This window comes from Vombatus ursinus, unplaced genomic scaffold (assembly GCF_900497805.2).
Source record: "Vombatus ursinus unplaced genomic scaffold, bare-nosed wombat genome assembly UNPS02001419.1, whole genome shotgun sequence".
Taxonomy (NCBI): Eukaryota; Metazoa; Chordata; class Mammalia; order Diprotodontia; family Vombatidae; genus Vombatus; species Vombatus ursinus.
The window spans coordinates 23700527-23713092 of record NW_020941197.1 but is presented as its reverse complement, the minus strand read 5'-3'; the positions used below and the strand labels follow the sequence as shown (position 1 = coordinate 23713092).

Genomic DNA, 12566 nt, shown 5'->3' with positions numbered 1-12566 from the left:
GGGGGAAGAAAGGGAGGAAAGTCTTCAAAATGCCCAAAATCAGCCCTCATCTTGGAGTTATAGCAGGAGATAGGGCCAGTGCATGACCATGAACAGCCCAAGCTGTGGAACCCTCTACTTGGAGAATTATGCATGAAGGAAAAAAGAGACTGAGCTGAGGCAAAGACACACTTTCAGCCACCAGAAGATGGGGAAAGAAGCCAGGGACTCAAGCAGAGAGTAAGGCCTAGTCCCAATCTCTCCAACCAGAACTGCAGCAACAGCAACATTCAGACTAGAGAGGGGATAGAACGAAAGAAGACTCATCTACCTCATACAAAAGTGCAGAAGGGGACTGAATCCTGGTCTCAGCACGAAGTCCTAATCCAGAACTGATGCTAGAGATATGACTAAACTGAAGTAACTTTGAAGACAAATGAAGAAATACTATGAGTTAAGAAAAGTATGAGGTAAAAACAAAGAATAACTCCACAACAGATATAAGTAGCACTTCAGAGAAAAGAATAATTTGGTCATAATGACTCCAAGAATATCTAAAGAAATGAATCAAGAGATAAAAAATTAAATTAAAAATAAAATGAGAGTCTCTGGAAGGAGAATAAATAACTTAGAACTGAAGGTTAAAAAAATTTACACAAGTAATACTCTCTGAAAAGTATAACAGAGTAAAGAAAACTCAATGAAGGAGTACAAGAGACAAGAAATATCAGAATCAAGTCAAAAGATTAAAAAATCAGAAGAACATGTAAGATCTCTACTATTAAAAACAGCTAACATAGAAAACAGGTCAAGGAGAGAAAAGCCTTGAACATCAGGACCAAATTAAAAAAAAAAAACACCTAAGTCTTTGGTTTAAGACCATAGCCAAATGACCATCTTTTTATTAATAAATGTACTGACCTTATTAATAAAATGATTAAATTACCCAGAAAAAAAAAAAAAACTAGCCATTTCCAGAAATCACAAATGAAAGTTGTCCAGATCTATTAGAACCAGAGGGCAAAGTGAATACTGAAAATATTCACTGGTCAACTACAAAAAGAAACCTCAAATAGAGAAGAATACTTAGGAACAATCATACCAAAATCCAAATTAGGAACCACAGGTAAGATCACACAAGATGATGCTATGACTACTTTAAGGATAGGAAATTTTGAAACATTACATTCCAAAAGGTTTTAAAAAAAAAAAAGGAGGGGAGGAGAACAAATCTTAGTATAATAACCCCATTGTAGAAAAAAATGGACCTTTAATGAAACCTGGGTAGAATCTCTGAAAGGGAAACACAAGATACAAGAAACACAAGCAGTTAAAAGGAGCTGAATGGTACAGAAGTGCTTATACTCTACAAGGAAGAGAAGAGACAAATGTTCCTTCAGAACCCAGTATCTTCAAAATCACAGAAAAAGTAAAGAAAAACAAACACAGGTCCTGGGATTGGTTTTGTTGTGTTGTTTTTAAGAAAGAAAAGGAAAATGGAACATACTAGGAAACAAATGAGGAAGAAGAGAGAACTTCCATTCCACATAATACACATGGTTCACAAGAAGAGTATACAGGGGCAGGTAGGTGTCGCAGTGGATAGAGCACTGACCTTGAAGTTGGGACAACCTCAGTTCAAATCCAGTCTCCGACCAGACACTTGACACTAGCGGTGTGACCCTGGGCAGGTCACTTAATCCTAATTGCCTCAAAAAAAAAAAAAAAACACACACACAAGAAGAATATACAAACATGGAGGGGGGAGGGCAGAGAAGTGTCTCGTGAACCTTGCTCTTAATTGAACCAGTAAAAAGGAGACTGAACTCATTGTATAAAAAGAATTTGATGTCAAAAAAGAAATTAAGTTTCACAGGAAACAAGCTAAGGATAGGGAGAAGAGAGAGGAGGACTTAAGAGAAAGGGCAAAACCAGAAAGTGAATAGTCACAAGCATTAAAAGCAGGAAAAAAAACTGCAAAATAACAGAAATTAGGGCCTGAAGTAGATAAGAAAGGAGGGGCAGAAGAATGAGAACTGAGCACTTCCATGACAGATTACATTCTTTTTCTTAGCCCCACCTTCTTCGTCTTTGTAAAGAGGAAAGTGAAGAAGAAAGAAAAGGCTCAGAAAGGTTGAGTGCTTGGCTCAGGGTCAAACATCTAGTAAGTAACTGCCACAGATCTTCCTGACTCTACTGGGCTACCTGGCTGCCTCTAGTTAATGTTTTCTCTTTCCTCAAATGACCTTATATTTTACTTGCCCATGGTAACACTGTAATACATGCACATGCATACACACACCCATACATTCACACACAGTAGAACGTAGCCTCCTTCAGAACAGGGGCTATTTAAGTTTTATCTTTGTACCTTCAGATCACCACATTGATTTACTCATAGAAGGTAAATAATACATATTTGTTGAATTGAACTGGAGGCCAGCTGTGGCAGCCTACCCCTGTAATCCCTGATACTGAGGAGTCTGAAGCCAGCGGACAGCTCTCTGGAGCTCAGGGGCTCTAAGCTGCAGAGGGCTAAGACAAATGGAGTCTGCACTAAGCCCGGCACCAACTCTCCGGTTACTAAGCCTGCATTTGATTCATCCATTGTACTATAGTTGAAAGTCAACTAAACAGATGTGGAGTTGGAGGATCTTGGTTTGAATCCTGGGTAGGCCACTGGCTCCTTGCACGACCGGAGGCAGTCATAGCTTTCCTTAGCCATAAAAAGAGGGCTTGGATTCGGTGACCTTGAAAGGCTCTTCTAGTCCTCAGACTGTGATCCTATGATCCATGCTACCCAACTTATCCATTGGTGTGGATAAACAAAAGGAAACTAGTCATTTCTAAACCTAAAACGGAATAGATTTAAAAAGCACAAAGTCCCAGTTAATATTGCAGAACCTCTTTACTACTGAAGTAAATGACAATTTCCTAGATTTTTTTCTAAAGTCTTTCTTAATTGTTGCTCCTCTAAGTCTTTTTCTGGAAATGTTATTTTCAAATAATTTTTACATATTTCTGTAATCACCTTTTCCCATTATCACACTTATTCTTCTGGTGCTGTTATAGCTTTCTGGATTCAACTGTTTCTGGTAAAATTTGAATTTTCTTCTTTCACTAGTCTTCCTTCTCTTTGGTCAATTACCAATGAGGTTTCAAGAGGAAGATTATGACATGTCAATAATTAGGTAAAGCATTCATGTGGAATTGTATCAAATATCTTTGTTAATTCTTAAACCTTAATTTCTTTTCTGATATACCTTTTAATACTTTAAATCCAAATTGGGAGAGAAAAAGAGAAAATGTTCAAAGTGCAATAAGATAAAAATGCTTAAAAATGAAAAACATGAATTAAATAAACTTTTAATCTGAAATATGTTTGCTCTTTGTACATGAACCCGAAGAAAACATGTAAATGCCCTTCATGCTTATATTAAAAGACAATACAATGAATATATAAAACTTTTCATCTTAAACTGCCAATGTACCTTATAAACTCACTAATGAATACTCCTGAGTTTTTTATTTTTAAAAATCTGGCACGGCCAACATTAATTAATCCTCATGACATCCTTGTAAAGGAGGCTAGTGGCAAGTATTATCACCACAATTTAAGATTGGAAGAGGTTACCTACAAAGAAAGGAAATAGCTAGATAAGACAGAACCAGAATTTCCAGGTCTATAGAAAATCCAGATCCAGATATTTTATGTAGAAATATCTACTGGTTAATTTTGGTTTTGTATACAGAGAAGATTCATTTCTAATCACAACTTGGTTATTTCATTTTTAAACATCTTTTAACAGAAAACTTCAGAAAATATAAAGTTTATCTTCAACTTCAACAAAAAATGTATAATTTTCCTCTTTCCAAATTAAAGATATAAGCTTTTATACTTTTCAGTTTCTTTATATTTATTTCACTGATGACAGTCTCAAATACACCCACCCAGAAAGCATGTAAGGAACCAATCCTGAGTTCCTACTTGAACGACGTCAATTTAGCTCCCCAATTCAAAAGGTATAATGTATCTTTCCATTCCTTAAATGGAACTTTCAACCAATTAGCTGTTAAAGCCAAGAAATCAACAAATATGCTATTGAAGTAAGCATTCCAAAACCATGTGATTAATGTTACTTAGCTCCTAAAATATTAAAAAATGCAGCATTATGCACCTCCACCACAACATTCTTACCTCTTTCAAAAAAACATGCTTAAGTATAACATCTTCTAAACACAAGGGCTGAAAATCCCAAAGGCTTTTTCTACTCCCAGTAGTTGCTAACTCTATATCACTAAGAGAAGCGACACTAAACCAATACATTGCTGCAGATCTCTGTTTATTGTCTGTCCTCCCATGAGACCTTACTTCACCTGGAATAAACCATTATTTTAATGGGGGTGGGGGGGAGGGAATGGGGTATTGTCTTTGTTCTACCTTTAAAAGAAAAAACAAAGGTTGGGTCTTTTATTAACAAAATTAAAGGACAGGGTAAGGGGTTGGTTGGATGGCTTCTTAATTCCCTTCCAGCCCTACATCTATGAGCCATAATCATATAATATTATATAAATAAATATAACATATAAACATAAATAAATAATAAGATATATTATAATTCTGTATATTTATAATATATAATAATCTATTATATATAAATAGAATATAAATAAATAGAATAAAATACGCTCATCCATTTTTTACGTAATGTTTATTTCATTCAGCTAACTAAACAATTCCTTGGTTATTTCAATATGATCCAAAGATTTTTAAAGAAAGAAATCCTCTTCTTAATTATACAAGTAAAATTTAAGAGAAAACTTCAAAGAAATATATTTCCTAACTTTACTTAACCCACTAATACTGAAATTCAAAAGCCAAATCTGCTTATCTCACTGTCAACAAGAGGAACCATACTTTTAAATAAAATTAATTCTAACCAATTGCTAAAGAGTTACTGTGTCAGTAAATAAGTATTTAAGCAAGCTTAGGGTCTGAAAGGAATAACAAATTACAGACTTAGAGCTGGGAGGGACCTATTTAATGTGATTGATTTTAAATAAGCTTCCATAAACTCTATAGTAGTTTAAATTGCCAGAATTTTTGTTTGAGGAGCTTCAAATAATAGAATCACCTAATTTTTTAGCTGGAAGAGACCTTAGAGCTCATCTACTTCAACTCTCTCATTTTACAGGCAAGGAAGAAATTGCATGGTTTGGCCAAGGTCAAAAAGCTAACACACTAGTGGCAGTACTAGAATGGAAACTCCGTTCTCTTGAGAGCACCCTCGGATTCAACATGTCCAAAACCAAGTTTCTGATCTTTCCCCCTAAACCTGCTCCTTCTTCTGATTTGACTATTTCTGTCTTGCATCATCATTCACCTAGTCCCTGCGTTTAGAAGAACTGGGTTATCTTTGATACCTTCTTTCTCCCTTCACATATCTAATCCCTGAAGATGGTGGGGGGAAAGGCAGGGACTAGCCTGAGCTCTCCCGGATTCTCCTCTGAACAACCTTAAATAATACCTCAAAACAAAAAAAGCAGAACCCACAAAAGGGTGGAGTGAAACAATCTTCCAGCCCAAGACAACTTAGGAGGTTGGCAGGAAAGGTCTGTCACAACAGGGTGAGAGTGGAACACAGTCTCTATGTTAGTCTTTATGTTATGTCTGCTTTTTATTGTTTGTTATGCATGTTCTCCCTTTGTAAATGGCCATTTCTTGTTGCTATTATTGTACCTGCCTCCAGCAGTTTCTCCTTTACTCCCTCAACATTAACTTGCTTTTCTTCTACTATAGGGTAAGAAATAAAATATCCAAACTTGAAATAAACATATTTAAATATGAGAAAATGGATTCGTGGCTTTCCTAGGAATAAATAACAAGATCAACATGTACTTGTAATATCCACTTTAACTGACAGAAGTCTTTTCTGCATACCACATGAGGTTACAAAATGAGAAACCCTTGTACAAGTAAAGTGTTTCTGTCCAGTGTGGTGTAGTAGTGAGAAGACTTCAGAGTCAAGAGACAACAACTTAAATTCTAGCTCCAACAGTTTCTAGTGCTGTGACCTTGGACAAGCCTCAGTTTCCTCACCAGTAAACTAAGAATGATAATACTTGCAACTACCTACTCAAAAGGTTGCAGCAAGGAAAGTTCTCTATGAACCTCAAAATGCAACAATAAATGTGAATTTTTTCAAAGCAAAACAGTAACAATAAATACAAAAATGGAGAAAAAGCAGCTAATCCAAGGACAGGCAATCACAAGTTCAGTAACTAAAGGTATTACTACAACTGAGTGGCACCTAAGGAAACCACTGATAAGATTAAATTATTATCCATCATAGAGAATGCTTTCTTTTTCTTTTTCTCCCTCTTTTTTTTCATCAAGTTAGCAAGCATTTATTAATGCAGGAGAAAAATACAATCATCTCAATGGATTAACAATGTAGAAATTCCCCAACTAGCTAGTGGTCTAAAATTGGAAAGTACCCAACCACTATTGATGGAGAAACAGAATCTAACTACACAAGGACATAGTAAAGCAGATGAATCAATCTACCAATGTAACAAATACTTGTCCTTGAATAAGAGATACCTGCAATCTCACGTACCCTGTGGATTTGTCTTAAAGGACTTTTTCACAATTGTAAAAGTATTTAGTCACCCTCTCTTACACAGGGAATGTTTTATTATTCTGATAATAATGTTTCCCTTGAATGACCCCACTTTCTCTACCTTTACGCCTCCTATGAAATATTCTACTTATCTAGCCTAAGTTTCTGCTGAATGCTGATTGGCTGTGTACTCCAAGTAAGTCTGAAAAGTTATAAAAACCAAATCTGTACCCTAGGAAGCTAAAGCTGTTTGTTATCACTGAGAGCACTGTTCCTTAGTATGCTAATACATTTCTATGCTTTCAGTTGGCCTCCTATCTTCGATTCACAGTTATCAGAATCCGAATGATTGGTCTGCCGTTCCCAAGAGGGAGGCACTATTCCTCTCCTGAGCAAATTCCCCAACACAACAAAGGCATTTGCTTCCTCCTTCCGATTTCTTTTTTCTTCTTGCTTGGTTCTATCAGCAGCATCCATTGACATTGCTTAGCCCTGCTGGCAGCCCGTGGAACTCAGGTTGTTGCCATTACACATTTAAAATACAGGCTGTAAATAGTGTAATGATGATCAACTGTGAAAGACTTAGCTACTTTAATCAATATAAGGATCCAAGAAAATTCCAAAGGACTCACAAAGAAGAAAGCTATCTACATCCAGAGAGAGAACTGATGAATTCTGAGAGCAGATTCATGCATATTTTTTTCATTTACTTAAATTTTTGTACTTTTTTTTTGAGATGTGACTAATACGGAAATTTTTTGCATGACTTCAAATGAATAACTGGTATCATATTGCTAGCCATCTCAATGGGTGGGGGAGGGGCTAGAGGAAAGAGAATTAGGAACTCAAAATTTTAAAAATTAATGTTAAAGTATAATTATAAAAAATTAAAATAAAATACAGGCTGTAAAAACAATATCAACAATTCCCAAGATGGGGGACAAAATAGTAAGACAGTTATGCTAAAAAGCAAACAGAAGTAGTGAGAGGACTTAAAGATCAGTGACTATTTTACATCATCATTATATAATTCAAAGTTTTACCTCAGAATTGGGAGTCTCCTGGGGGATGAGGAGTAAGCTCATAGTCATTTAAAGGTTCAACATCATAACAAATATTTCAATAAAGTGAAGTAATAACTGTGCATAGATATGCACCAATCTTTACTTCCTAGCCCTATTCATAATGTGACTTTTCACTTTCTTAGTCTTTCCAAATTACAAAATAAATCATATCATTAAGTATACATTATCCCTAAGAGACTATCTCTGACTCAATTCAACATTTATTAAGTGACTAAAATGTACAAGGTACACCTCTAGAAGGTATATATAAAAACAAAAATGAGCAACAGTACAGAACTCTTTTCACTGGAAGGACAAATATGGAAACTGAAGCTGAAATACTTTGGCCACATAATGAAAAGACAGTATTCATTGGAAAAGAATCTGATACTGGGGAAGATTGAAGGCAAAAGGAAAAGGGGACAGTAGAAGATGAGATGGATAGAGAGCGTCATGGAAGCAACAAACATAAGCTTGGACAGACTTCAGGAAAGAGTGGAGGACAGAAGGCCTGGCATGCTTTGGTTCATGGGGTCATGAAGAGTTGGACACAACGGAATGACTTAACAACAACCTTTCCTTTATGCTTTAACAGAAAAAAGTGTTTGCCTCTTAACGATACATAATTTGTATTTGTATAATTTGCATTAAAAATGTGTTCAAACAGGTTTTTAATCTACTATTTCATAACCACCAAAAATACTGGTAGAGGAAATTAATGAATCCATTATAACAATAACTAACAATACGAATAGAAATCATGTTTAATTCCTGCAGACAGAATCTAATAGGGAAGATTTCAATGCACCTAACCAACAAACAGTATTCTCATTTTACCACTGAGAAGGAAACCAGAAGCACTTCAAGGATATGCAACTGCATCAGTGCCGTGCAAACAGAATCTGAAACTTCTAACTCCAAACCTCTCTTTTATAAATGTTCCATATAAGCTATATTTGGATACAGTTACACATTCCTTTTAGGAAATCCTTTTTAAAATCAAACAGACTATTTAAAACAAGCTTCTTCCTAATACCACGGAGAAATATAGTATTGATACAAATTTCATTTCTGGTACATACAGAAAATGACAACATACCAAGATTACTGTGCTGTGTATATAGTTTCTCTGGGAGGAAATTTAAGCAGATGAGTTCCAGGAACATCAAGTAGACAACAGCACAGTCTAGTGGTCAAAGAATAGTAGTAAAGATTATTACTCAGAACTGTCTTGGTGACCACAGACAAGGTATTTAGTTACTTTGAAACCTAGTTATAAAACTAAGGCAGTGTACTTACAAAGGAATATTACATAAACCTCTAATAAAGACAAATAATTAAGAACAAATAATAGTAAGATAGGGGAAAAATTGCTGAGTTACCCAAAAGCTCCAGTCAGTGCTCCAATTGTGTAAATTAGGTCCCTGTTTTTTAACTGGGGCTATACTATTTTCTTCTACAGCTGGGCTGAGTTTTTCTTCCACATCTTCCAATAACTCACTGATGAAACCAGTATCTTCTTCCTGTATTTCCTGTGAACAGAAATCAGAAAATAAGCCTACTAATGGGACATACCAAAAGTAAAGAGAAAAATAAGCAGTTCATTCATGTTCAAAATTTATAAACCAACTTCAAAGAACAAATTTTTTTAGTAGAACACCATCACACTGCTAATGTAGGAATTTGTTTCGCTTGACTACATATTTGTTATGAGGATTGTTTTTCTTTTTTCTTTTCAGTTTGTTGCGGGAGGGAGGTAGGAAGAAGAAAAGACAGATTTTGGTTAAATGAAAAAAATAAAATTTAATTTAAAGAGAATTCCACCTTTATTCTTAAGAATTAAAAGGAGTATCATTGTTCTACTTAGATGGCTCCACTTACCTATGATGAGAAAATATGACTTAAAACATCATAACAAAAAAAGGCACTACCAAAACCAAACAAAAACAGAAAGTCATTTATTTAAGAATTTCTTCTATTTTTCTTCAAAATTGAGAGCAGAAGTGATCCATTTTCAGACCATGTGCTGCGATATCCCCTAGCCTAACACAAAAGCAAGGGTTGAGCACTGCCACTCCTCCTACCTACGTTACTTCCCTGCCAGGATGTGGAGCATTTGCTGCTATCCTCTGAGAAGGATAAACTGAAGCTAGAGACAGTAACATATGCCAGATTAGAGAATCGATTATTAAAATAGGAATATTTAAACTTCTATTATGCTTTTTATTTAAACATCATAAAATTCTAGTACTCACCCAACACTATTAAAGAAAAAGGTACTTCATAAGTGAATGTTCCAGATTAACTAAAACTTGAGGGTACCAAGCACCAAAATGTATTTCAAAAATTTTTATGGAACTCCTAAAACATGTAACTACTTCCCAGCCTTTTTAAAGAGATGCTAAGCATAATGTAAACTTTTCTTAATGATCAAAACTCATCATTATGAGCATGAACTCATAAATAATAACATTCACATATTTATATAATTTTATATATATGTGCACACAAAAAACCTCAATTCTTCAAAGTGTCGTTGTCAGTCATGTGCGATTCTTTGTGCCCCCATGAACAGTGGGTAGCATGCCAGGCCCTTCTGTCCTCCACTATCTCTCAAAGTCTGTCCAAGCTCATATTCATTGCTTCCATGACACTATCTATCCTATCTCATCCTTGGCCATCCCCTTCTCCTTTTGTCTTCAACTTTCCCAGCATGAATCTTTAAGCCCTGTCTTCTCATTATGTGATCAAAGTACTTAAGTTTCAGTATCTGTCCTTCCAATGGACAGAGGGGAAGTTTTATTTTTACAAATTTGACAAAGAAACACTTCAATATAAAGAACAGTAAATAAGGTTGTAAATGAATCCATGAATCTCTTCTCGGTTTTTAAAAAGTACATTACAAATGGAATACTTTAGGTCCATAGTAGTCCTGCTCATCTGTGTCTCACTCTGAACTTTTACTCTCTTTTGTGCATTTTTAAAATGTTTCAGTAATGTTTTCTTTTCAACTTTTCTTCTCTTTTTGGCACCACTAAAACTAGTCACTTCATCTCCCAATTCCGCCCTCTTCCCTCACCATTTCAAAAAAACAACCAACAACCCACAAGCCTTCCCTGATATTGAACAAACACGAACAAAATGAGTGGTGCCGCATTGGCCATGTCTGAAAATGTAAGCCTTCTTCTGCACTTCTGATTCATTGCCTCACTGTCAAAGAAGGATCATGTTTCACTATTGGTATTCTAGGGTTGTGGTCAAATTGCATTGCTCTGAATTCTTAAGTCTTTCAAAGTTGTTTTTCTTTAAAAATACCATAGTCATTATATAAATGGTTCTGCTGGTTTTGCCCATTTCATTCTAAATCAGTTCATATAAGTCTTCCTAGGTTTCTTGGAAACTGTTCATTTCATAAATATTCTATTAGATTCACATCCCATAATTTGTCCAGTAATTCACCAACTGATTGGCAGCCACTTTGTTTCATTTTCTTTGTTACAACTAAAAATGCTGATATGGATATTTTTCCACATTTGGGTTCTTTTGCTTTCTTTGATCTCTTAGGAGTAAATCCCTAGCAGTGGCATCATTAAGGTAAAGCATATAATAATAATTAGTAATAGCTAACATTTCTATAGTGCCTATTATGTGCCAGTTATACATGGTTTAGTGAAGTTTGGGGTATAGCTCCATATGGCTTTCCAAAATGGCTGGATCAATTCACAGCATATTAGTGGGCTTGACCTCCCACAACCCTTCCAACAACTGACATTTTCTTCTTTTGTGATCTTTGTCAATCTGATGGGTATGAAGAGGAAGGCTGTGTTGTTTTAGTCTGATTCATAGCATTTTTTTCATATGGTTCTTGATAGCTATCTCTTTTTTTTTTCTTTTAAAGGCAATTGGGGTTAAGTGATTTGCCCAGGGTCACACAGCTAGTATCAAGTGTTTGGTCTGAGGCCGGATTTGAACTCAGGTCTTCCTGACTTCAGGGCCAGTGTTCTATCCACTGTGCCACCTAGCTGCCCCAATAGCTCTCTCTCTTGAAAAGTTAACATCATTTGACCATTTACCTACCAAGGAATGGTTCTTGTTCTTATATAAAATAGGGAGTAGAGACTAGACCTGTGTTTTCATTAGTGTATAATGAACTTCAGGGCAAGTAAAATTACCAATGCAGGCAGGCACTTTCTCTTCAATTTATAGTCATAGATAGTTGGCTAAAGTACTGAAATGTTAAGGAATTTGCCCAGGGCCACACAGCCAGTATGTATCAGATGTGGGTCTTGAACAAAGGTCTTCTGGCTTCAAAGCTATCTCTCTATATTTTCCAAGCAATTCTGTTTATCTTGGAAAGGAGACCTTTATCAGAGGAATTTGCAGCAAGAATTTTCCTATTTAACTGTTTCTCCACTAATTTTAATTACTCTGGTTTTACAAATACAAAAATATTTAAATTTCATGAAATCTAAATTGTTCATTTTATCTTCTGTCATACTTTTGTTATCCTTTGGTCAAGAACTCTACCCTGATCCATAAAGGATAATACAGAAAGGTATCACCTTTCTCACTCCTCTAACTTATTTATGACATGACCCCTTAGATCCAGGTCATGTATCCATTTGGAGCTTACTGTGGTATAAAGCATGAGATTATAATCTAAATCTAATTTCTGTCAGAATACTTTCTAGTTTGCCCAGGACTTTTTGTTAAACAGTGAGTTCTTACCCAAGTAGTTGGTGTGCTCAGGTTTATCAAATACTATGCTACTATGTTCATTTGCTTCAGGATTTTATATGCCTAATCGCTTCTACTAATAAACTTTGCTATTTTTTAAATAATACCAAATAGTTTTAATGATTATGGCTTCATAGTTTAAGATTAGGTAGTGGTAGCCCTC

General features: G+C 35.4%; 1 protein-coding gene across 2 annotated transcripts in view; it reads right to left on the bottom strand.

Annotated features, from left to right (window-relative positions):
* The window catches only part of GRAMD1C (GRAM domain containing 1C), a 129476-nt gene that overhangs the window by 106139 nt on the left and 10771 nt on the right, over nucleotides 1–12566 (bottom strand). For both annotated transcript variants that reach the window (XM_027868783.1, XM_027868765.1), the window contains exon 2: nucleotides 9049–9198. In XM_027868783.1, coding sequence (XP_027724584.1) covers nucleotides 9049–9198 — 150 coding nt within the window. The remainder of the gene's footprint in view (nucleotides 1–9048; nucleotides 9199–12566) is intronic.